At 43.2% G+C, this 23,682-nt stretch overlaps 1 protein-coding gene across 1 annotated transcript in view; it reads left to right on the forward strand.

Moving 5' to 3' along the window:
* Positions 1 to 23,682, forward strand: part of CFAP251 (cilia and flagella associated protein 251) — a 71,456-nt gene that overhangs the window by 16,128 nt on the left and 31,646 nt on the right. The window contains exons 8-17 of the mRNA XM_065903790.1: positions 3,379 to 3,490; positions 3,740 to 3,820; positions 9,881 to 9,958; positions 11,337 to 11,387; positions 13,911 to 14,125; positions 16,731 to 16,925; positions 18,075 to 18,325; positions 18,873 to 19,024; positions 20,138 to 20,311; positions 21,739 to 21,923. Coding sequence (XP_065759862.1) covers positions 3,379 to 3,490; positions 3,740 to 3,820; positions 9,881 to 9,958; positions 11,337 to 11,387; positions 13,911 to 14,125; positions 16,731 to 16,925; positions 18,075 to 18,325; positions 18,873 to 19,024; positions 20,138 to 20,311; positions 21,739 to 21,923 — 1,494 coding nt within the window. The remainder of the gene's footprint in view (positions 1 to 3,378; positions 3,491 to 3,739; positions 3,821 to 9,880; positions 9,959 to 11,336; positions 11,388 to 13,910; positions 14,126 to 16,730; positions 16,926 to 18,074; positions 18,326 to 18,872; positions 19,025 to 20,137; positions 20,312 to 21,738; positions 21,924 to 23,682) is intronic.

The following is a 23,682-nucleotide window of genomic DNA, read 5'->3' on the forward strand; positions in this document are numbered from 1 at the left end:
TTCTTTAACTGCAAAGTAAAGTGTGTCTCTGGTTAACAATGCAAATGATTCATTGATAATGAGTTTTACGATATTGCAAATGATGACTTGGGGAACCCAGAAAGGATATTTGGTGTTAGAATTAATATTCATTTATTTAAGTGATAAACTGTACTTCTTCCTTTGAGATATTAGTTCACCTTGAATCCTAACTCTGCAAATCTAGCATGTTTTTGCAGTTGCCTATAAGGGGGGCTCTGATTAGTGTTTGGGCTCACAAATTTTGTTATTATCTCCTTTTAAGGGTTTTAAACTGCATTTAGAATTGGAATATATTCAGTTTCATCTTTAAGTTCTTTAGTAGTCTGATTAACAAATAAATCCTTCATCAGTACTTAAGTAATCCTCATAAATCTAATAAACTAGACATAAATATGGCAATAAGCTAGACATAAATGTGGCAAGTCTTAAGTTCTCTTAAGTGTTCTAATATTGTTTATAAACCTAATACAATTTGAATTTAAAATCACAAGTCTAAATCAACTACAGACTGTAAATTAGAATCACAAATTAATCTGTTTGTTAACATATCAGAGACTCTGATATGTTAAGTTCTCTTAAACATGACTCAGTCCTTTAAAAAAAAAATCCCTTATCACAGATGTTAATAGCACAGGTCCGGCTACCTCATCTTCTCTACATTTAATTCTATCTCCAGAAGTGAGATACATTTGCCCACAAAGAACATCAGTATGGCATTCCTAACAACTTTAGAACTCCCTTCTCAAGGGAATTTTGGGGGCTGCTTCTCAGTGGCATAAAATTTCTCAAGCGACAGAGAACTAGACAGGCCCTCAGCCAGCACGTGGACTTAGTTCCAGCCAATTGGTACACCAATGTGACATACTGAGGCCTGTTTTACATTAAGGTCTCCATTATGAAAAACCAACTGCGGGAACTTCTCCAGAGTCCAGTGACTAAGACTCCCAATGCCGGGGGCCTGGGTTCAGTTCCTGATCAGGAAACTATATCTAGCATGCTGAGACTTAAGAATTCATGTGCTGTAACTAAAGATCCCACATGCCACAACGAATATCAAAGATCCCACGTGCTGCAGATAAGACCCGGTGCAGCCAAATAAGTAAGTAATAGAAAAGAAAAACCATGGATCCATACAGCCCATGTACCTGGATTAAGTCTTCCTACCACCAGCTCTTCCAGTGGAGGTCAGGGCCTCCCCCACATCACAACTCACTTCCATCATTTCTTCAACTGTTTCTTTTGTTACTTTGACTCTCTCAGGTATTCATATATTGTCTAGTTAAATTCTGCATGTGTTAAGGCTTTGCCTGCTTCATACAGTTCTAAAGTGTTGCCAGTGACATAATACAAACATGTAGAAATTAAAAAAAAAGAAATGAAAGTCCCCCTTTACCCAAGCCTATATCCGGAGTCACCATGTAGTTTGCAGTTCATTCCTCCAGAATTTTTTTTTTTACTTATAAGTACACACACACACACACACACACACACACACACACACATTCAGGATGATGCTACGTATACCGCTTTGCTGTTTGTTTTTTTCACAAGATTTTAGTCATTTTCTCAAATCTACTTCATTCTTTTTAAAGGTGACATATTTTTTCTTTACATGGTTTTACCATGCTATTTGTTAAATAAACCTCGTATCAATGTATATCTGTGTTGTTTCCAAACTTTTGCTGTGAAAGCCGTGCCGCAATGAATATGAATTGGCATTTATCTCTGTTTACTTTTGCTATTATTTCTCTAGGGATAAAACAAGTTGTAGAAGTGAAACTGGTGGCCCTTAGGATCTGTGCATTGAAGACTTTGACATGTGCAACTAAGCTGCTGTGGAGAAAGCCTATGTTTGTTTATTCTCCCCCTTCTGGTTGCCGCTTTCCTGAGAGCTGGGATGGTGTCCGAGGCAGCTTGTTTCATGTTCTCATCCTTCACTCCTGGCTCAGAATTGGCCCTTGATAACAAAGGAGTGACTCGAGCTCAGACAGAGAACAAATAGCACATTTACATACTGCCCCGAGCTTTTTAAAAAAGTTAGTCTATTTTTAATTGAAGGATGATTGCTTTACAGTATTGTGTTGGTTTCTGCTGTATATCAACATACGCACCAGCCGTAAACATACATACGCCCCTTTCCTCTTGAACCTCCCTCCCCCCTCCTTCCCCCTCCCACCTCTCTAGGTTGTCACAGAGCCCTGGTTTGAGTTCCCTAAGTCATGCATAAAATTCCCACGAGCTATCTATTTTATATATGGTAGTGTATATGTTTCCATGTTAGTCTCTCCATTCATCCCACCTTCTCCTTCCCGCCCTCCGTGTCCACAAGTCTGTTCTCTATGTCTGCATCTCCACTGCTGTCCTGCAAATAGGTTCATCAGTACCATCTTTCTAGATTTCATGTATATGTGTTAATATATATATGATATTTGTTTTTCTTTTTCCTGACTTCACTCTGTATAATAGGCTCTAGGTTCATTCACCTCATTAGAACTGACTCAAAAGCATTCATTTTTATGGCTGAGGAATGTTAAGAGCCAGATTAGAGTTTTTTTTTTTTTTTAATTAGAACAGAATTCATGTATGGCTCAGTCAGTATAAGAATCTGCCTGCAACGCGGGAGATGGGGGTTTGATCCCTAAGTTGAGAAGATCCCCTGGAGAAAGGCATGGCAAGCCACTCCAGTGTTCTTGCCTGGAGAATCCCATGGGCAGAGGAGCCTGGAGGACTACAAGTCCATGAGGTTGCAAAGAGTTGGACACAACTTGGTGACTAAACCACTACCACCAAAATTCACATAGCATAAAAGTAACCACTTTATTTTATTATTTATTTATTTATTGCCACACCATGCAGCATGTGAGATCTTAGTTCCCCAACTAGGGATTGAACCTGGGGCCCCTGCAGTGGAAGCGCAGAGTTTTAACCCCTGGACCCCCAGGAAAGTCTCAAGAGTAACCATTTAAAATAAACAATTCGGTGGCATTGCGTGTAATCACAGTGGGGGGCAGGCATCGTCTCTATCTGGTTCCCAAACATTTCCTTCTCCCCGAAAAGAAACCCTGAAACCGTCAGCAGTCACAACCCACTCCCCCACCGTCCATCCTGGAACAAGCATACATCTGCTATCGGTCTCCATGAATTTGCCTGTTCTGGAGATTTGATGTAGATGGAATCCTACAACGCACAGCCTTTGGTGTCTGCCTCCTTTCCCTCAGTCCCATGTTTTCAAGGTTCATCCATGTTGTCGCCCAGGTCAGTGCTTCACTCCTTTTTGTGACAAAGTGACTTTCCATAGTGTGGCTAGACCACAGTTGTCCTGTTCCTGAAGTGGGGGTCCCCCACCGTGTTTTGCAGCATTCCTGTGCACACGATATTCGACAGCTGCCCAGAAGATAATGGCATCAGGGCCATGGCCATCACCCGCGACGCTAAGTATCTGGCAACCATCTCAGATGCCAAAATCCAGGTACAGGGCCCATTGGGGCAGCCAGCCTGTCAAACGTGTCCCCGTGAGCAGCTCTGCTCAGGCCGTGCGGCATCTGTGGTTCTCTGGGTGCATGGGTGACCAGATTCCCGTCAGGGGCTCCCTGCCTGAGGCCGAGCTCACTGTGCATTGCTCAGTTAGCGGAAGTCACTGGGTTACCATGAGAGGTGTAGGTGACTTCAGCAGCGTTCGGGAACCTTCTCTCTCTCCTCTGTCTGCTTCCGCTCACAGAAAGTTTGCATCTGGAAGTGGACGTTAGCGGCAGAAACGCCAGCATGCACTCTTGACCTCCCCAAGGAATATGGTTTTCAGGTGAGTTCAAATTGAACTGTAAAGATCCACCTAAAGTTACCCTGGAGCCAGGTCAAAACTCCTTTTTGTTTTGCTGGAGCTTAGTTATGGTGCACTGGAGTTTTTTAAAAACTCCTATCTGTGTTCTTGGGCTTCCCCAGTGGCTCAGTGGTAAAGATTTCACCTGCAATGCAGGAGACACAGAAGATGCAGGTTCAATCCCTAGGTCAGGAAGATCCCCTGGAGGAGAAGTGGCAACCCACTCCTGTATTCTTGCCCGGAGAATCCCGTGGACAGAGGAGCCTGACGGGCTACAGTCCATGGGGGTCACGAAGAGTTGGACACTTACTGGAGCAACTTATGCACGCATCCATGTCTTTAGTTTGTTTTTGGTGATAATAGCTAATATTTTAAATCTCTTCTTATGTGCAGGTTCTGCTAAGTTCTTTGCATGCAGTATCTCACATAATCTATGCAACATGCTAGAAAGAGGTTACTGTGGAATTAATATTACTGCTATTAATTATCAAATAATTGGTCTACAGTCACCCAGTTTTTCTTATTCTAGAAGCATGCTCTGAACTACTCTTCATATAGGGCAACTATCAGTATTCTTGATTTGCATGAGGTGACTTGCCAAGGGCACCAAGAGCGATGCCTCTGCTGCTCTGTACCGTCTCAGTCAACCTCGTAGCCTTTGTTCACCTGCACTTACTGCACTGTGCGCCAGGTGCTGTGGTCAGGACGTATGTTGCTTGTGTGAACTAGAACCAAGCAGGGGGTCTGGGTGACTGGACTCAGCCAGACACGCATCATTATCAGTTTTATATCCATTTTCTCTCTTTCTCCCCCTCCGCCAACATTCTTCCTGCACCCAGAAAAAAAAAATTCTTACTTAAAAAAAATTTATTTGACTGTGCCAGTTCTTATTGTAGCAAACAGGATCTAGTTCCCTGATGAGGGGTTGAACCCAGACTCCCTGCATTGTGAGCTGGAGTCTTAACCACTGGACCACCAGGGATGTCCCAAATTTCCTTACTTCTTAGAGTTACCAGTCATACTTGGATATTTAGGATGAGATACCAAAAATATTTTGGGGATTTTGATAGAGATTGCACTGAATCTATAGATCCCTTTGGGTAGTATTGTCATCTTAACAGTATTGCCTTCTAACTCAGGAGCACAATACGTCTTTCTATTTATTTATATCATCTTTAATTTCTTTTAGCAGTGTTTTTTTTTTAAAAATCTCACCAGGTTTTTAGTTGTATTTTATTTTTACTTGAATAATTACAGTATTGTGATGGTTTCTGCCATACATTAACATGAATCAGCTATAGGTATATGTATGGCCCCCACTCTTGAACACCCCACTCCCTCCCCCACCACCCTCTAGGTTGTCACAGAGCACCAGCTTTGGGTTCCCTGAGTCATATAGCAAATCCCCACTGGCTAACTATTTTACATATGGTAGTATATCTGTTCCAGTGATACTTTCTCAAATCATCCCACCTTCTCTCACTCCAACTGTGTCAAAAAGTCTATGTCTCAGCAGTGTTTTGTAGTTTTCAGTGTACAAATCTTTCACTTCCTTGGCTAAATTTATTCCCGAGTATTTTTTATGCTTATGTTTTTATGTTTTTTATGTGGAATTGTTTTCTCAATTTTTTTCTCAGAATGTTCATCGCCAGTGTATAGAAATGCAACTGACTTCTATACTGCAGCTTTGCTAAATACACATGGCTATTTCAATTTAAATTGGTTAAAATAAAAGCATACATTCATTTCCTTGGTCTCACTAGCCACATTTAAACTGCTCGTCATCCACGTGGACCCGGTGGCTACCCTTGTTGACAACACATGTGATAGAACATCTCCACCCCCTCAGGAAGTACTGTGGACAGCACGGCAGGAACTCCCGGCCTTCTCCCCCCAAGTCCTGGGTGTGTCCCACCATCAGCCTCCTCTGGATCCATGCCCCAGAGGGCTGAATGTGGCTGATGAGAACCACCCAACTGAGCAGATTCATCTTACTTCAAATTCAGTCAAGACTTTCAAGAGGGCTCTCAGCCTGGCCTGGCTGCTCTGGTAGACTGTCGTTTTCATTTCTAGAGACAACAGTTTCATAGCTGCCCCTCCCATCTCCCACTGCCCTGCCTCCCACACTCAGCCGATGACCTCTATCCCTCCTGTTTCACTGAGAAAAATGGAAGCCATCAGATACAAACACCAGCCTGTTCTCCCTCCCAAATCTGCCGTGTGTGTGTGTGTGTATGTGTGTGTGTGTGTGTGTGCACGCACGTGCGCTAAGTTGCTTCAGTCATGTCCGACTCTTTGCAACCCTGTGGAATGTAGCCTGCTAGGCTCCTCGTCCATGGGATTCTCTAGGCAAGAATACTGGAGTGGGTTGCCATGCCCTCCTCCAGGGGATCTTCCTGACCCAGGGATCAAACCAGTGTCTCCTGCATTGTAGGTGGATCCTTTATCCACTGAGCCACCTGGGAAGCCCTGTAAATCTGCCACACACCTTCAACCTCACCATCTTCTCTTTTCCCCTCTGACTGCAGTGAAAGGCCAGTGCACTAGTTCCTGGCTGCCTGAGGCCCTTCTGCAGCTCTCACCCCTCCCTCTACTACACATAAACATGCTTTAGGATCACTGATCCTGAGAGAATGCTCTGACCCCACATCTCCTTCCAGCTATGCCCCCTGCTCCTCTTTACAGGGAGACTTCTCAGAAGCACTGTCCATACTTACTTTCTCTACTTCCTCATCTCATATCCTTTTTATTATTTTTTTTTGCAGGCAATATTTGACCTCTTTGTGTTTTGTTGCTAAATAAGGCATACATGCAAAACGTGTACATCTTAGAGAAGAAGATAAAATGTACCTGTGTGCTCATCACAGGATTGTGGAATAGAACGTTACCTTAACCCTAGAGGCCCCCTGTGTTCCCCTTCCTGATCTCATCCTCGGTCTTGCTCCCTAACGTTAACCATTATCCCAAATTTTGTATTATTCATGCCTGTGCTTTCCTTTATACTTTTCTCCGGTGACATATGTATCTCTCAATACTATCTGTTTTCATTTTACCTGTTTTTGACCTTTCTATCTTTGTGACTGGGTCTTCTCTGGTGGCTCAGTGGTAAAGAGATCACCTGCCAGTGCAGGAGCTGCAGGAGCCATGGGTTCAATGCCTGAGGTCAGGAAGATCCCCTGGAGTAGGAAATGGCTGCCCGCTCCATAGTCTTGCCTGGAGAATCCCATGGACAGAGGATCCTGGCAGGTTACAGGCCACAGGGCTGCAAAGAGTCAGACATGACTGAAATGGCCAAGCATGCACGTGTTTGGAATCAGAATAATTGTTTGATCTGCTCAGCGTTCTGAGAATCGCCCATGTCGATCCTTGAGCTGTAATTCCCATTCACCTTCACTACTGTTTTGTTTTTTGCTCTTTGAGTGTTGCAGGACTTATTTATCCATCCTCTGTGGATGGACATTTCCCTCTTCCCATCTGTCCTCCACCCACCCACTGCTCTAACAGAACTGTGCTGCCCATGGTCACTGGTATCCCCAATCAAATGGACATTGTTTTTTTTTTTAAAAATAGCTTCCCAATGGGTCTCCCCATTTTTAGTTTTTAATTTTTATAGATTTTATTTTAAAAAATTACAAAAATTTTTTTTGGCTATACTGAATCTTTGTTGCTGCTTACGGGCTTTCTCTAGTTTTGAGCAGGGACTCCTCTCCAGTTGTGGTGCGAGAGCTTCTCACTGAGGTGGCTTCTCTTATTGCAGAGCGTGACTCTAGGGCTTAGGTGCTCCTTAGCATGTGGAATCTTCCCAGACCAGGGATTGAACCCATGACCCCTGCATTGACAGGTGGATTCTTAGCTACTGGACCATTAGGGAAGTCCCACAACTGTCAATCTTACTGCTAATTTTTTTTTTTAAGTTATGTGTCTTTTCCCCCACCTCTGGCTGCTTTTAAGATTTTCTCGTGGTTTTCAGCAGTTTTTTTGATGGATGGTGTTTCTATGGGTGTATGGATATGTTGGTGGTGGTGTTGTTTTTTAGAAAACTTTATCCTTTGGGTTTTTTGAACTTGAGATGCCATGTTTCCTCAGTTTTGGAAAATTCTGGCCGTTGTCTCTTCAAACATTATTTCTGCCATATTCTTTCTTTCCTCTCCTTCTGGGACTCCAGCTATATGTGAGTTAGACCTTTTCAGCTTGTCCCATAGGTCTTTTATTCTCTTTTCTGTTCTTCTGTGTCTTTATGCTTCATTCTGGATCTTTTCTCCTATAATTTATCTTCCTTTTTTACTGTTAATTTGGCTTCCCTGGTAGCTTCTTTTCTACTAATAAATTATTTATTTGACTATATTTAATTTTCTGTTAAACCATATTTTGAGTTTTTAAAGCTTTTTTTTTTCAGATCTAGAAGTTCCATTTGATTCTTTTTAAAAATAGAGTTATCTGGTGGCTAATCATCAGGGAAATGCCAATCAAAACCACAATGAACTATCTCCTCATGCATATCAGAATGGCTATCATCAAAAAGGCCACATATAGCAAATATTGGGGAGGGTGTGGAGCAAAGGGAACCTTTGTACACCTGGGAATGTAAATTGGTGCAGCCATTGGAAAATAATATAGAGGTTTTTCAAAAAGCTAATAGTAGAATTTCCATATGACCCAGAAATTCCACTCCTGGGCATATATCTGAAAAAAAATTACTGATTCACAAAGATACATGCACCCCAGTGTTCAAAGTAGCATTTTTATATTTACCAAGATGTGGGAGCCACCTAAGTGTCCATCAACAGATGAATGGATACAGAAGGTGTGGTACATGCATTCAGTGGAACACTCAGTCATAAAAATTACCTGGTGTTCTCTTTCTGTAGACCACTCGTCTTCCTCCTTTTCAATCATATGACTCTTTCATATGCCTGGTTATTTTTCACTGAATGCCTGATGTTGTACTTTAAGAAGAATAGGAATAATTTGAGGCTCAGGATGGTAATAACTTTCTCCAAGGAAGACTTAGTTTTGCTTCTTTTGGGCCTTTGGCAAAGCAATCACCTCCATCTAATCAGAGATTGAGGTGACCTGAGGCTGATTTTCAGTCTTTGTGAAGCCTCGTCCATGTACTTCCTTTCACCAGGTCTTTACCCCACCCAGACCTTTGTGCTGTCCTGAAATTGATCCTCAGACGTTAGCCTTGGTAGCTCACATTCCTGAAGTGATGCAGCAAGCAAGGGGCAAGAAGTTGGTGATGGGGTGGAAGGGGCAGGAACGGAACGTATAAAGCATTTCTTGAGCCCATCTCTCAAAGCTGCCTCCTGTGCACCCCTTCCTGTTAGACTGCAGCCGCCCGCCTCCCGCACACATACCGTTTCGAGACTTGCACGTAAGTGTCCCCAGGGATTCCTCACTGGTTTTAGTTGTTTTGCACTTCAGGTTTCCTTCACTTCTATAGTATCCACAGGGTTGGTTTTTGGGAAGGGAGCCAGGCAACCCATGCTACTCACCATCTTGGCAGGAATCAGAAAATCTTTCCAATATTTTGTATTCATTCCAAGTTCCCTTGTGGCCCCGTCAAATTTAGAAATGAGTACACAGCAGCCTTCGTCCAAAAGGACACAGAATAAAGGTTATTGGTGAATACTGGTTTACTTTTGCTTGTTCCAGTTTATAGATGATGAATTATAGTAAATAAGACTAAATAAGAAAGGAAACACGTTTGAGTTCATTCATTTTCACACTCAGTATTTCAGTTATATTCCTATTGCTTATAAAATGCCATGTGTTTTCTGTTTTATATTCCTACCCAGTTATTTTAATTAAAAGTATTATTTAATTTAATTTTATTTTTTGGCCACACCACCTGGCTTGTGGGATCTTAGTTGCTCCACCAGGGATTGAACCCATGCCCCCTACAGTGGAAGTATGGAGACCTAACCATTGGACAACCAGGGAAGTCCCCAAAATATTATTTATTTTAACATCCAACTTAACCAGAGAGAGACAGAAAATTTTTTATTATAATGTAATATATTTTAATATTTTATGTTTCAGAACTACCTAATTTTTAATCCAACAAATAATAAAGAATTGGTGAGCAATAGTAAAACACAAGCAATATATTATACGTGGGTAAGTAGAACTGTTTTCATTTGTTTTAAATATATGGACGAGTATCTGTTTATTCTTTGAGTACAGATGTTTTGGTAATGTAACAGTATAGTATCTACTTAAAAAGCAATAAACATATTAAAGTGTTTTGATTTAATTATAGTATTTATTTTAGCCCCACTGGAAATTAGTATATTAAGCCAGAAGCACATAATTTAAATTCTATTTAATTTTTTAAATTAATGAAATTAATACTTTTTTGAACATATTTAAGGCCTAAGATATAGGAGTTTTCAAATCTTGGACTCTTTTCCCTTTTTTTTAAAATTAATTAATTTATTTTAATTGGAGACTAATTATTTTACAATATTGTAGTGGTTTTTGCCACACATTGACATGAATCAACGATGGGTGTACATGTGTCCCCCATCCTGAACCCCCGATTAGCAAACAGATTGGTGATAATGTATACTGACACAGGGAAAAATCATGGTATTAAAAAGACATCAAAATGTAAACATAAAATTACCATATGACCCACCAGTTTCCAGGTATATACCCAAAATAATTGAAAACAGGCATTCAAACAGATAATTATATACAGATGTTCACAGCAACAGCATTATACACAATACCCAAAAAGTAGGAGCAAATGTCCATCAACTAGTGAATGGATAAATCCAATGTTGTCTATCCATATGTGGAATATAACCTAGTCTTTAAAAGGAATGAAGCGCTGACACCTACTGCAACTGTGGATGAACCTTGGGAACATTATGGTGAATGAAAGAAGCCAGACCCAAAAAGCCAAATACCATATGATTCCATTCATAGGAAATTTTCAGAATACCTGAATCCATAGAGACAGAAAGAAGAATGTGGTTGTCAGGGAATGGAGGAGTAGGGGATGGGGGGTGACTGCTTGATGATAAGAGGGTTCCTTTTGGGGTGATGGAAGTGTCCTGGAACCAAAGAGACTAACAGTTGCACAGCATTGGTTGTGTACTAAATGCCACTCAGTTGTACACTTTAAAATGGTTAATGGTTAATTTTATGTTATGTGAATTTTCCCTCAATAAAAAACGCAAAGCAATTGAATTGCAGATTTACAGTGATAACTCATTACTTCAGGTATTAATGATAGCTTAAAACCTTATAAATGCAGAAGTTAGATCTGTATTAACAACCACTTAAAATCACAGTCGTTTGTGGCATTATTTATTTATTTTCTTTCAGAATGTTTTTAGATGTTCCTGGAGATAGCAGGTTCTCCTACATGTAGAAATTGCAAAGCTCTGCCCCTGTTTCAATGCATTTGTTTTGATTTTGCTGTTATGTTGCTTTTCTTTTGGAAATGGCTTTTTTTTTAGTAGTGATTATTTTTTTCTGTGCTTATCAGTATCCAGAGGGAGGCATACTTGTTCACAGTGCCCCGCTTTTAACAGAAAAAGTGAGTATGCCTGTTGTACTTTTTTATGCCTGACTTTGTAGGAAATAAGTATGTGTGTGTCATCCTAGTCACTTTGGGTACTCTGTGTGTGTCTTGATATTGGGAAATAATTTGAAATTTTTACTGAGGTCCTTTACCATACTGAATGGTCAGTTTAAAATAATGGAAGGATTTTTCAAAATAATATAGAATACAAATAAATGGCAAAGAGGTACATGTATATGTATGGCTTAGTCCCTTAGCTGTTCACCTGAAATGGCCACAATATTGTTAACTGACTATACCCCAATACAAAATTAAAAGTTTAAAAAAATTATAAATTTATCCTGCAATATTGAAAATAAATGGCAAAGGAAATTTACTACCACAGGCAAATACCCAAGAAACTGGTGGCTTTTATAATGTATGTGTGCCTGTGACAAAGGATGAAAGGTAATTTGGGGTGATGTAAGTAAAGTCATTGGACATGAGTGGATCCCCTTAAGCTGCTTAGTTTTCAGAACAATTGAAAAATGATATGGAGGGACTTACCTGGTGCTTCAGTGGTTAAGAATCAACCTTCCAATCCAGGGAATGTGGGTTTGTTCCCTGGTCACGGAATTAAGATCCCACACGCCTTGGAGCAACCAAGCCCACGTACCATAACTGAAGTGAGCCCATGTGCCATAACTAGAGAAGCCCGCGAGCCACAACGAAAGATCCTGCGTGCCACGACTAAGACCTGACACAGCCAAAAATAAAATTTGAAAACTGATATTGGGTGTTTAGCTGTTTAAGGTCCAATAGGAAGGTGGTGAGCCAGGTGTTGGCAGAAACATTTTATCCTGCCGGCTTTCCTTGAGCGATTGCACCAGGGGTGGACCTTGAGTCCCGTCTCCTGCATCAGTTTCTGTTTCTGATACTCATGGAACCTGCTCTCAGTGTGCACCTTATGATGATTTTTCTGTTTCCTTTCTTCTTTTTTGATTCAATCTATAAAACTTTACTTTTCAAGCAAGCATGCAGGAAGAAAAAATAGAGACAGTGGACACAAGGCAAGAAGATGATTCTGTCTACAAACTCAGTTTTTTATAACTCGAAGTATCAAAAACTAAATAGTCAATTCTTGTTATTTGCCATAGCTATGTTCTGTAAGGTCTCTGCAGACCTGAATTAGTGGATGCTGAATCATTGCTCCTAGGAGAGTTGTAAGAACAGGTTCCTGCCAGCTTAGGGTCACCATACTTTCATCAGTTGACAGATCCATGACCTTGTTTTATGTATGTTTCTGTTTAAAGACACCATATTTAATTTATAACGTTAGTTCCTTAATGTTGGAGTCAAGGTTGACAGCACCAGGTAGAACTCATGCCTGAATAAGGCTTATCTAACACAGGTGAATTCTCTGGAAGGCATGTCACAGCCTTCTCGTGCTCAAGAGCACCATATGGTATTTTAATACCATGTTCAGGAGCCAATTTAAATACCAAAATCACCAATAAAAAGTACCCCCCCAAAAAACAAGAGCAAACATCATGGCAGTAAAGACCAGGCTAAGGACACTTGCTTCCTGAGAGCTGAAACCAGATAGAGAATTGCCTTGCTTGACCTCAGCTGGGAATGTCAAGTTTTTTGCCACTCGGCACACGCACACATCTGCAAATGATTGTGAAGTGCCACGAGGATTGCTTTGGAGGTTACACATACATTTCAGCAGATAGGTAAATTCACAAAAATGGAATCCACAAAGAATGAGAATTGGCTGCAGTTTGAAATTATAAAAACGCCTTGTGTTGAACAGGGCTGCTTTTAGACAGAATGTGCTGTTCGTGCTTGACCAGTTGTACTTCTACTGACCTCAAAGAGGTCCACCCTAGGATTTTCTCTGCTTAAGTAGAGAGCTAGACAGCAGACTTGCTGTATCATGACAGATCACTGATTTCCTTCGTGTATTCATTCAGTAAACTTTCACCAAGGGTTCACTCGCTGCTCTGCGTTCTTTCTATACTTCATCTCTAGGACACTGTCAGAGAAAGATGGCCTGGTGCCTTATCCTACATAGCATACATTTAGTAAGGAATCTTAGGGGCATTTCTATGTAAAGCACTTACTTTCCACTGATGGGAAGATGATTTATGATCAGACGAAGACTGGGAGAAATGTTTTATGATTTTTTACAGCTGGAGCATGCTTTTGTTCATGACAGATATTAGTTTCCTTATCAGTTGAAAACTCTGAAAGAGAAGTTGTGCAGGTATAAACAGTGATTAACCACTCTTTCTTTTGCTTTAAGCAAACCATTTAATTAAGTCCGTACGTAACCCTTCACTTGCTCTTAGCAAACCCTCAGAGGTTCAGAACTGCCTGGATCATGGCAATCCTCAGGGAAGTGTTTTTTAAGTGATTTTCTTTTTTTACTTTATTTTTTTCCTACTATATTTAGGTGAAACATTATAAAATGTTGTGCTGATAAATGTTTTGTTTCATATTTACCATCAACGGTAACTTGTACATATAACATGTAACCTGTCTTTTGAAATACAGACATTCAACAAGCTCGTGGGAAAATTTAGCCAGTCTGTCTTTCACTTGAATTTAACCCAAATACTGTCCGCGACGATGGAAGGGAAGCTGGTTGTCTGGGACATTTACCGCCCACCGCCATCTGCCTCCTCCTCCATGGGTTTTCCCCATATCAAACCTTGCAAACTGGTTCATTTGCAGAAGGAGGGTATCACTGTGCTCACTACAGTTGACAGGTAATTAGTGAATGAAAAAGTAGCTGTAGATGATTATAAACTTATCTAAAAACCTTTTTGGATGTAGATATTTTGTATATGCAAAGATTGTTTCTGGGGAGAATCAATTTAACTGGGAACATTGGTTGCCTCTGAGGAAAAGAACTGAGAACCAAGATTAAGTACAGGGGTGGATTTACTTCTTTTTATAGTCTCATTTGTACTAATTGGGTTGCTTTAAAAAAAAAAATTACATGGGCATGCATTACTTTTAAACCCAATCCTTTTGGGTTGGTGAAACAAAAAGTAACTGTTTTTTTTTCTTCTGCCCTAATTAGACTTATTTTACACCCTAAATTTTACATTCTTTCAATGGAAGAATATGGCATAAAGAGCTACTTTTTTTTTTCCTGATGACAAAATAACATTTGCCAACCATGAAAAGATGAAATACAACAAAACTTTATAGAGTTCCTTAACTCTTTGATTTTGAGGGGCTGTGGGGACCCACAACTGATCTCAGCCTTATGCCTTAGCCTCAGACATAAAGGGGTTCACATGCCAAATACATTCCTTCCTTGCTGAGTGACCTGGGACTAGGGACTTAGATGTACCAAACCTCCATTCTTCCATCTGTAAAGTGGGCACCATAACACTGTCCCTCTCTGAGTGATTTTGTGAGGATGGCTTGCTGGATCTTAGTTTCCTGACCAGGGACTGAACCTGTGTCTCCTGCAGTGGAAGCACTGAGTCCTAACCACTGGGCTACGAGGGAACGTCCCAAGGATTGTAAAACTCTTAGCACGCTCTCAGGCACAGGGGAGCTCTAGGTACCACAGCCCTTGTCAGGGTGCTAGGGAAGTTCCCCAAAGTGCTGGAGACAGCTGACTCATGATGAGGACCCTGCCCACGTGGTGGGAGTCACTGTGCCCTCTGCTCTCCAAAGGCCCGTTGCTCTCCTTCCCCTTTCTTTAATATAGGGCCTATATTAAAGGTCTTCCCCTTTCTTTAATAACAGTGAGGCCCTGGCGTGGCTTGCAAAGAGAAATGCAAATCGTCATCTTCACCCAGTTGGTGGGAAAAGATAGCAGTAGAATCACACCTGATGAAGCAGTCAAGTTTAATCACTGGGGGTTAGGACCCAGGGAAGACCATGCCTGGGTTCCCCTCTCTCCATGTTAAGTAAAACGCGGCCAGGGGACTTCCGCTGCAGTCCAGCGGTTAAGACTCTTCACTTCCAAGGGAGAGGGCGAGGGTTCGGTCCTGGTTGGGGAAGTAAGATCCTGCATGTTGAGTGGTGCAGCCAAAACAACAACAAAACAAACAAACAAAAAACCCCAGCCAGGACCAGGGAGCCCTTGCAGGAGAAAGTCTTAACAAACGCTGGAGACACTCACAAAAAACACATTCGCCTTGTTTTGCTGTTTCTGTCCAGCAGAGGGCAGTGAACGCCGTTCTAGCCAATTACTCTGCCCACTTGCCTTGCTTATTAATCAGAAACCTCATTTAATCGCTTTATATATATATGAAGATTCATCCCCCACATCCCCCCGTGATTAGAATTATGTCAGAGGCTTAAAAAAAACAAGCTCATTGGGATGGCTCTGAGGAAATAAAAACCATTCTGTCACGCAGCACTGCCTTTGGCTGTGATGTCTGGACAGGGCTTTACGATCCCTCTCACAGCAGTTGTCTCCCTGTGTCCCATTGCCAGCCTGCGTGACTTCAGAGGGACAGTAGCTGGACTCTGTTGTCATCTGTAGTCTGTGGTAGAGAAAGGAAATCACTGCCCACTGCCGCTGCACAGGACTGACCTTGGAGGGCAGGGCAGAGGAAAGCAGAGAGCATGGACTTCGTGTTGCATACACTTGGACCCCTGCGTAGTCTAGCCATGTGGCCCTGATAGGGTTGCCACGCTTAAGTATGTCCCGGGACTTCCCTGGTGGTCCAGTGGCTAAGACTCCGATCTCCCAATGCTGGGGTGTCTGGGTTCGATCCCTGGTCAGGAAACTAGATCCTACATTGTACAGTGAAGGATTTGAATGCAAAACTCAAGATCCCTTGTGCTGCAACTAAGACCTGATGCAGAAAATAAATTAAATATATATGTCCCAAATACTGCATGAGGTAATTGCATTTGGGAGCATACACTATTTGGGACATATTTATCCTATAAATTTACTCATGGTTCATCTGAAATTCAGATTTAACTGAGTATCCTGCATTTTTACTTGCTAAATCTGGCAATCCCAGGACTTAAACCTTAGTTTCCCAAACGGGAACTGGGAATGACAGTAAAATCAGCCACATGGGGCCGTATTCAGTGAAAGTTTTTACAACACCTGGAGTCCAGAGGCTGGCATATGTGTTCAGTAGATCATAGTCAGTATCATTATTTAACCTACAATGCAGGAGACTTGGCTTCGATCCCTGGGTCAGGAAGATCCCCTGGAGAAGGAAATGGCAACCCACTCAGTATTCTTGCCTGGGAAATCCCATGGACAGAGGAGCCTGGCGGGCTATAGTCAGTGGGGTCACAAAGAGCTGGACACATCTTAGCGACTAAAACACCACCACCACCACCACCACCATTATTTAACAAACTGACTTTATCCTCTGTTCTAAGCTATATTGTCACAGGCGACATTCGGGGCAACATCAAGTTCTATGATCACACCCTCTCCATTGTGAACTGGTACAGCCACTTCAAACTCAGCTCCATAAGATCCCTGTCCTTTTCAAAGACCCCAGCAGCACCTCCGACCGAAAAGACAAACTATCCTCCAGACTGCACTCTAAAAAGTGACCATTTTGTTGTAAGGTGAGTTGTTAACTGTTGTTGTTGTTCAGTCGCTAAGTGTCCAACTTTTTGCGACCCCATGGACCACAGGCAGCATGTCAGGTTTCCCTGTCCTTCACTATCTTTCAGAGTTTGCTCAAACTCATGTCCAATGAGTCGGTGATGCCATCCAACCATCTCATCCTGTGTCATCCCCTTCTCCTCCTGCCCTCAATCTTTCCCAGCATCAGGGTCTTTTCCAATGAGTTGGCTCTTCACATTAGGTGGCCAAAGTATTGGAGCTTCAGCTTCAGTATCAGTTTTTCCAATGAATATTCAGAGTTGATTTCCTTTAGGATTGACTGGTTTGATCTCCTTGGGACTCTCAAGAGTCTTCTCCAGCACACAGTTCGAAAGCATCAATTCTTCAGGGCTCAGTTGAAGTTGTTCATGAACCTCATCGTAGGAATGGTCAAAAAACTGTCTTCTTTTAGTTTGTGTACTGTGGTATCTTCTTCCTGTTCCTGGAATGTGAAATGCAGGGAACCTGGCCTTTATAGTTAGGCCTTTCCCTGGGTCAGAGATGGATCTCCTTGGCTGATTATGATCACTGTTTAATCTTTTTTTTTTTTTAAGTGAAACATCATTCTCCTATTAAGAATGTTTAGTTAAAAAAAAAAAAAAAAAAGAATGTTTAGTGATAGGAGACTGGAAATGGCTCTGATCTCAGTTGCCTCTGGAGTCCTTCATTGTAGGTTGGTCTCCTTTCTCTGAGCTGAGTTTGTTCTAGCTCTATGGTTAAAGGGATTTGATAGTGAATAGCCGTAACATTTCAAGACAGAATTATCTGTGAGCCTGCTTAATTACCCTTGCCGTATTTGCAGGCACATCTGTATGTGTGCACCCAGCCCCATATTTGCATACACAAATGAATATTTGCATGTGCAGATTAGCTAATTGTACAACTGACTGTCCATCTGCATACTTAATGACTCAATTTACATGTAGAAATGTGGGCTTTTTCACTTGCAAATGGAGGCTGTTGGGTTTTGGTGGCGTATTTTCGGAGATGCTGGGTTAATAATGTCACTAAATTACAGACGACAGAGGCGTTTCATGTGCAATTAGAATTGCTGGCGTGCCCCGTTCCCTGCAAGTGCTGATACGGGCTGGTCTCTCCTTGGCAAACAGGAATTTTATCATCGGAACATCAGATGCATCAGTGTACCACTTGACAGTAGATGGGACTAAACTTGAGAAGTTATTTGTCGAGCCCAGGGATGCCATTTGTGCCATCTCCTGCCACCCATACCAGCCCCTCATCGCCATCGGAAGTTTCTGCGGGATGATCAAAGTGTGGGATTATGAACAGAAAAAATACCTCTTCAGCAGGGTCTTTGAGAAGGGGCTTGGAGTTCAGAGTCTGACCTACAACCCTGAAGGTATTTTCATCTTATCCACCTGTCTTAGGTTCTAAACCAAAAACAGACCCAAATGGCTCTACCTTTGGCTGTAACAGCTCCAGGAAGGTGACCTTGACCCACTCCCCATACCAGGCCAGATGGGATGCCTGGTCCCCTTGGATGCTGCAGAACTCTGTACCGCCTGGCCTCATCCCATGGTGCCATGTTTTCCAGTTTACTCCTCTTTCTCAGGACCTTGTCTGTCCTGTTCGTTGCTATCTCCTTGGCACCTCGGACAAGGCTCAGCACAGAGTTGATATTTCTTAAGTCAATGTAGTCCTTTTCTTTCTTTCTTTTTTTAAAAAATTGTATTTGTTTATTTAGCTGTGTGGTTCTTAGTTTTGGCATGCAGAATCTTTAGTTGCGGCATGTGAACTCTTAGCTGCAGCTCATGGTATCTAGTTCCCTAACCAGAGATTGAATCCAGGCCCCCTGCACTGGGAACTCAGAGTCTTAGCCCCTGGGCCACCAGGAAAGTACCAGTGAAAGTCTTTTTCGATCCTTGTTCTCCTACTTGTGATTTCAGGAGCTCTGCTTGGAGCTGGCTTCACAGAGGGCACAGTTTACATTCTTGATGCAATGTCCTTAGAAAGTGCAATCTCAGAGCCTTTCAGATACTCCAGAAGCAGCGTGACTCACATCAGCTTCTCCCATGACTCCCAGTACATGGCGACCGCTGTGAGTATTGTCACTGAGTGAGGTCCAGTGGCTCCGCAACCTCCTTTAAAGCCGCAAGAGGGAGGATTTGGGATGTGCAGGTGGGGGTGGGGTGGGGAGCGGGGGCTCCAGGGTACGGGTTTCTTTGGTGGGGGGCGATGAAAATGCTCTAAAACCATGATGATGGATGCACAACTCTGTGAATATACTAAAGTCAATTGAATTGTACATTTCTGGTGGGTTAATTGTGTGTGGTGTGAATTATATCTCAATAAAGCTGTTATAAAAAGAGAAAGGGATGGGGAAAGTGGGGCAGTGGGTGGGTGGGGGGGGCACTTCTGCCTGAAAACAAGACTGGGGCCTCAGAACTCCCCGACTAGGGGCTCTGCCACTCCGACAGCTCGTGTTGGTTTGTTAGTTTTTTGGAACCCTCTCTGCATCCTGGCTTTCATCTTTCCCTTTGATTTCTGACGAGATGACATTCTCATTTATCTCAAGGCAAAGTCTTCCGCCGAGCATTTTGGATTCTGTTCCTTCCCTCTGTGAATAGGGCTCTTAATCTCAGTAAAGATTTTTCCCTGACCCCCGACCTCTCCCTTCCCCCCACTTCTCCTGGGAGAGGGGGTGGGGATGCGGGGAAGTAGCTGCTGACACCCTTGACTCCAACTCGCTTCCCATCAGCACAGCAACTCAGGTGTCCCGTGTCCCTTGCGGCTGTTCCCGCCTGCTCTCCGTTTAGCTCTCAGCCATCATGTATGTATTTTTTAATCATACCTTTTAAAATCTTGTGTAGCTGGATAAAGAGAAGGGCGGACAAAGGCAGAAAGGGTAGGGATTTCAGTTTCCAACAGAGAATGACATGGGGACCAGCAAGGAGAGAAAGACCATAATGTTAGACAAATACCATCTCTGCCCACCCCACCACCCCTCTGCCTGCCCCATTGCCTGCCACTACCTACTTTGAACTCTGATTTTTCCCATCTGCTAAAATGGGTATTATTTAACCACTTGTTCCAATAGACAGAGGTTTTCTTTTTGGATAAAATACTCTAAAAGCAAAGTTAGTGTGAAAAACACAGTGATAGCTCTTAACTTACAAAATTGAGTAACGTCTGCTCTTTCCCTCATATTCAGGATGTCAGTTTCACTGTGGCTGTTTATGTGGTGAGAGTCAAACACAGACGAAGGGTCTGGGAATACTTGGCAAGGCTGCGCTCTCACCGCAAGAGCATTCGAAGTGTCCTGTTCGGGGTTCATCTGGACAGCAATGAGCCCCGACTGCTGAGCCTCGGCAGAGACAGACTCCTGGTGAGCTCCTTTGCTTTCCTTTGCCTGGTCCTCAGGACCGTGTCTCATTCTTGTTATTTCCCTGGAACCTGGCACAGAACCAATATGTGTGATTTGTTGGAGAAGACGAATACATGGGGACTTCCCTGCTGGTCCAGTGGCGAAGACTCCACGTCCCCAATGCCTAGGTCTGATCCGTGGTCAGGGAACTGGATCCCACATGCCACAACTCAGAGTTCGAGTTGGCAGGTAAAGATCCCTCATGCTGCAACTGAGACCTGGCACAGCCAAATGAATAAATGAAATAAGTAAACGTCTTTTACAAAGGAAAATGGATGTATGACGAACTAGCAAAAACCATTCTGAGTTGGCACTTGGCTTTCACACAGCTCTGACACCACCCTCGTGTCCTGAGTGAGGAGGGCCCTGGGAAATGGCATGTTGGTGGAGCGGAGGTGGTCCTCCCCACAGCATGGACAGCTCAGCCACCTTTGCCTCTCCATGGGCGTTTGGAAGCCAACACCACAATCCCTGTGTCTCGGGGTTGGGGCCAGGCTGCTACCTCCATGTGACAACCCAGAGAGGATCAAGAAGGAAAGGGAGTGTCAGTGGCAGATGTGATATTACATGATTGAACCCAAAGGATTCAAAATCAATTGATTTATCTGTGCATCCATCTTAACTTCCTTCCTTTCCTCCCCTTACTTCCTTTATTCTACCCATTCCTTTTTAACAAATATATTTAAATATTTATTTATTTATTTATTTAACTGCACCAGGTCTTAGTTGCAGCATGTGAGATCTTCAGTCTTCATTGCGGCATGTGGGATCTAGTCCCACAACCAGAGATGAAACCCGGGTCCCCTGCATTAGGACTTCAGAGTCTTAGCCAGAGGACCACCAGCGAAGTCCCTATTCTGTCCATTCTTCCATCCACCCATCATCTATCCATCCTTCCTTCCTTCCATCCATCCTGGTCTGGCCACCAAAACCTACCTATGGGTGAAATTCAGCAGGCTGCTAATGTATGACTTTCAAGAGCTGAGATTTAGCTATGAATTAGTTCCTACTCACAGAAAGTTCCCAAGATAATGCTAAGTGAAGCAGGACAACAAAGTCGTAAGAGTTCAGGTTCTGGAGTTAGTTGGACCTAGATTTGAATTCTCAGTCTACCACTCCTTGTCTGTGTGACCTTGGGAAAACCACAGAATCTTTCTGAACATCTGTTTTCTCATCTGCAAAATGGGCATAGCAGGACTGCACTGCTGGGGAGTTGTATTAAATGGCATCATCTTGCTCATAATGGATACTCCATATTGGTAGTTTATTAGGCGTAGAAGTTCAGGCAATTCTCTTAAAAGGCCTGATACTGTCTCCCCCAGAAAAGGATTGTTGACTGACTTCATTAACCTCAGTCCTCATGTGTATGCATCTGGGCTTCCCTGTAGATTGAGTACAACCTACTCAAGAGCTACAAAGATCACCTGGCAGTCCTGGACGTTCACTGGACTGACCAGGGCAGCTATCCCACCTGCATGGTCTGGTACCCACCGCTCACCAAGGAACTCTTCCTGCTCATCTGCAACAGTAGCTACAAAGTGAAGCTTTTTAACTCCACCACAAAAATGTGCAGGTAAGCCAGGAAGCTCCCCGCAAATGGAGCATAAATCAATTTCTCAGTCCCCAGGTTATTTCAAGTCCCACCTTAAGGACCTGCAAACAGCTTGCCTACCATTACAACCCTTCTTACTTTGCAAAGTAGGAAACTGAGGCACAGATAAGGTTAGCTGTCCTTGCCCAAGTTCACATGGTTAGAAAGTGCCAGAGACATGGACTTCACTGGCAGTCCAGTGGTTAAGAATCCTCCTTCCAATACAGGGGTGCGGGTTCAATCCCTGTTCGGGGGGCTAAGATCCTACATGTTGTAGGGCAACTAAGCCCGGGCACCGCATCTACTGAGCCCAAACGCTCTAGAGCCTGTGTACTGCGACTAGGGAAGCCCACGTACCACAGAGAGCAGTCCGTGCGCAGCAATGAAGAGCCAGTGTAGCCGAAAATAATTTTAATAAGTAGATAATAAGCTGCATTGGTAACATCTAACAAAATTTGTAAAAGGAAGTGCCAGAGGCAGCATTCAAACCCAGAAATGTTGTTTCTGAGCCCAGCGCTTCACAGGGATAAGGCACTAAGAGCGCGGAGATGGAGAGTCAACGAAGGAACAGACCCCATGGCCCCGGGAAAGCTGCTCATGTGCAGTGGAATCTCCTGGAAAAGAAGGGTTTCACCTGAATACTACCAGCTGTTTGATCTTTCTCATTCTTGGTTCTTAAAGAAGTTATAAGTTCAACTTGATAGCACTCTTTCTTCTCTCAAGCCCACTCTATGGACTATAGCCCACCCTGTGGACTGTAGCCCTCTAGACTCCTCTGTCCAAGGGATTTTCCAAGCAAGAACACTGGAATGGGTTGCCATTTCCTCCTCCAGTGAATCTTCCCGAGCCAGGGGTCTCCCACATTAGCAGGTGGGTTCTTTACGGCTAGCGCTACCTGCAAGCCCCCTTGGTTCTCTCAGCAGGTGTTTCCTGAGCCCCTGCCCGAGCCAGGTGCTGTTCCAGGTGCTGAAGACGAGAATGAAGACAAAACAATGTTGCCGTCACCATGAGATTTGCATTTTCTTGGGGGAAGTGAAGTTCAAGTTAGAAGTTGGGCTGGAGATCCATATTTGAGGTCAGCACACTTGGTGGTTTAAAACATGAGACAAGAGAAGATTCAGGAGGGGAAGGGTGGATAGAGAAGAGATTAAAGGACCAAGCCCGGGGTATCCAAAGCTTAGCATCTTAGAGCAGTGGTGCCTCCATCCCAAAATACCTCTACACCTGTGGTTGCCCTCTTGTGCTGCTAGGCTTGTGAGTCCAGGGTTTGTTCCTCCTGATCAGTGCGTGACTCCTTTGTCGGGGCCCTGTATTCATCATCCCATTTCATCTGCAACAGTCCTGCAAAGGATCATGCCACTGTGGATCAGACAGGTGACAAAACCTGCCCAAGGTCACGGAGCTTGTCAGGGCAGGACTTGCCCCTTGAACCCACCTGTGACTGTGTCCTCTCTTTGACATCGCTGGTCCCTGATGCAGCTCTCACAGAGGTGAGGATGTTGTGGTGACCCCACCTGCGAGGAGGAAGTTGGAAAACACCACAGCAGCTGGCCCCATGCTTGAGGAAGACCATTCTTCGGAAATGTATCTCAGATAAGATAGGTCCTCAAAAGGCCAAGATCACTCAGGGTCTTTTTTTTTTTTAATTGCCCTTTTTAGAAGGGCCAATGGATTTGAGTAAACTCGGGGAGCTGGTGATGGACAGGGAGGCCTGGCGTGCTGCGATTCATGGGGTCGCAAA

This window comes from Muntiacus reevesi, chromosome 13, assembly GCF_963930625.1.
Source record: "Muntiacus reevesi chromosome 13, mMunRee1.1, whole genome shotgun sequence".
Taxonomy (NCBI): Eukaryota; Metazoa; Chordata; class Mammalia; order Artiodactyla; family Cervidae; genus Muntiacus; species Muntiacus reevesi.